Raw genomic sequence first — 2164 nt, 5'->3', positions numbered from 1 at the left:
TCTTTGACAGGCTTATGCAGAGCGCACTAAACCTGATAAATAAGAATAAACTTGACAAATAAGAAGAACATTATAAACTAGAATATTAGAATAATACTGTAACTAAGGCATTCTTTCATTTAAGACTCAAAGACGGGCACTAGTTTGAGATTGTCCTTTGAAAGCAAAACAGTCTTGTTTTCTTAGTAGGTATTTCCCAAGACAGTGGTATTATCCACAATTATTACTCAAGATGCCAGCCCTGCTCTTAGTTTCATGGAGGAAGGACGGTGCTGTCAGAATTCCAAGCTTAAACATTAATAGAAAGTCCAAATGTTTTTCCGAGGACACGGCGCTTCCCTTCCATTACGCTGACACGTGCCATATTGCAGGCTAATCCCAACAGGGCTGGGAAGTTAAATATTTGTTTCTGTGGTCAATAAGTTCCCTGCTTATTTGCATGGAGCTGCATACAAAGGACTGTGCGTAACCCTGCGGAGCAGAAGCCTCTGGTTCCCTTCCAGCGGCATGGCTCTTCCCTCCCGGGGCTTCTGTGGCTGGACCAGCCTCCTTCTTCTGCTGACATCGTCCTTCATCCCTGCTGAAGCTGGGAAGGTCCTGGTGATCCCTCAGGATGGAAGCCACTGGCTCAGCATGCGCCCAGTGGTGGAGAAGCTCCAGCAGAAGGGCCACGAGGTGGTGGTGGTGGTGCCATCCACGAGCCTGTACATGACCTCAAAGGAGCCGCAGAACTACACCGTGAGGGTGTACCCTGCCCCGTACCCGGACGGGTACCTGGATGCCAACCTCAAGGCCTTTGTTGATGCTCATTTTACTGAAGGATCTGTTTTGAATTTTATTATTGCCTCGTACCAAAGCACAGTAGAGATATCCAGGGTCTTCTTCATGAACTGCCAGAGCCTCCTGCAGGACCAAGACCTGCTGCGGTACCTGAGGGAGAGCAAGTTCGACGTGGTGTTCACGGACCCCATCCTGATGTGTGGACCCGTGGTGGCCGAGTACCTTTCAGTCCCTTCCATCTACTTCCTGCGGGGCTTTCCCTGTGGGATGGATTTCGACGCTACCCAGTGTCCAAACCCTCCTTCCTACATCCCCAGGCTCTTCCTGTATTATTCAGACACCATGACCTTTGCTGAACGTGTGAAGAACATGCTGTTGAATCTCCTGGAGCTCTTCTACTGTAAGCCAATATATGCTGAACTGGAAGAACTTGCATCTGAGGTTTTGAAGAAGAAGGTGACAGCCACAGAGCTTCTGAGCCATGGATCATTTTGGTTAATGAGATACGATTTTGTGTTTGAGTTCCCAAGACCAGTGATGCCCAACATGGCTTTTATTGGAGGGATAAACTGTCAGCAGAAGAAAAAACTCTCTCAGGTATAACGTTTTATTTTGGGGGTTTTGTGCTGGTTTGCTTTTTTTTTTTCAGGTGAAAAGGCAAAAATAGAAATAGGAAAATAGAATTGTAGCATCACAGAATGGTTTGGGTTGGAAGGGACCTGAAAGATCATCTCGCTTGGCAGGGATGCCACTCCCATCCTTACATCAAATCCTACCTGAAAACATCTTGATGTTTAAAGATAAAAAGCTAATGACAAATCCTGCATGAGCCAAAAATGGGATTTCCTAATATCCAACCTTCAGGTTATATCATATCCTGGCAAACCTAAAGCCACATCAGGCATAATTATGAGAATTTACATGACATATAATTGTTATGCAAATGTTAAGCTCTTGTTGAACTGAAGCTCACCTCAGTTTTGGTGCCTCCCTTCCCACTGGGAACTGTCTGTCTATACTTCCATATATCCCTTCTCCTTTCATCCACCTTGAAGGTTACAGGGCTTAAATTTTACCCATCCACCATCTTTTTTTCTGTCACAACCGTCTGCCAGACTGATTCCTTTCCATGCTGTTGTGTCAAGGTGTCGCTATCTAACCCCCAAAAGAAATGCTCCCCTTCTTTTTTATGCTCCCCTTCTTTCAAAGGTTATTGAATTAGCTTTGAAGCTTTTCTGGGTATTTTCTGTGAATTCCAATTTGGGCTTTTGGGTGTCAACCTTCTGGTGTTCCTTCAACAATCTTGTCAGGGGTTATGAGCAACTGGTGTGTTTTCCATGCATCTCCTTCCTCTGAGCTGTTTGAAAATTCCCATTGAGTCAAT

General features: G+C 45.3%; 1 protein-coding gene across 1 annotated transcript in view; it reads left to right on the top strand.

The window, feature by feature from the left end:
- The first annotated feature begins 492 nt into the window (after positions 1-492).
- Positions 493-2164, top strand: part of LOC103753799 (UDP-glucuronosyltransferase 1-1) — a 34513-nt gene continuing 32841 nt past the window's right edge. The window contains exon 1 of the mRNA XM_025896273.2: positions 493-1377. Coding sequence (XP_025752058.2) covers positions 508-1377 — 870 coding nt within the window. The 5' untranslated portion in view covers positions 493-507. The remainder of the gene's footprint in view (positions 1378-2164) is intronic.

Source organism: Manacus vitellinus, unplaced genomic scaffold (assembly GCF_001715985.3).
Source record: "Manacus vitellinus isolate BGI_N305 unplaced genomic scaffold, ASM171598v3 scaffold_71_pilon, whole genome shotgun sequence".
NCBI classification, from domain to species: Eukaryota; Metazoa; Chordata; class Aves; order Passeriformes; family Pipridae; genus Manacus; species Manacus vitellinus.
The sequence above is the reverse complement of the archived record's forward strand: the minus strand, read 5'-3'. Positions and strand labels throughout refer to the sequence as shown.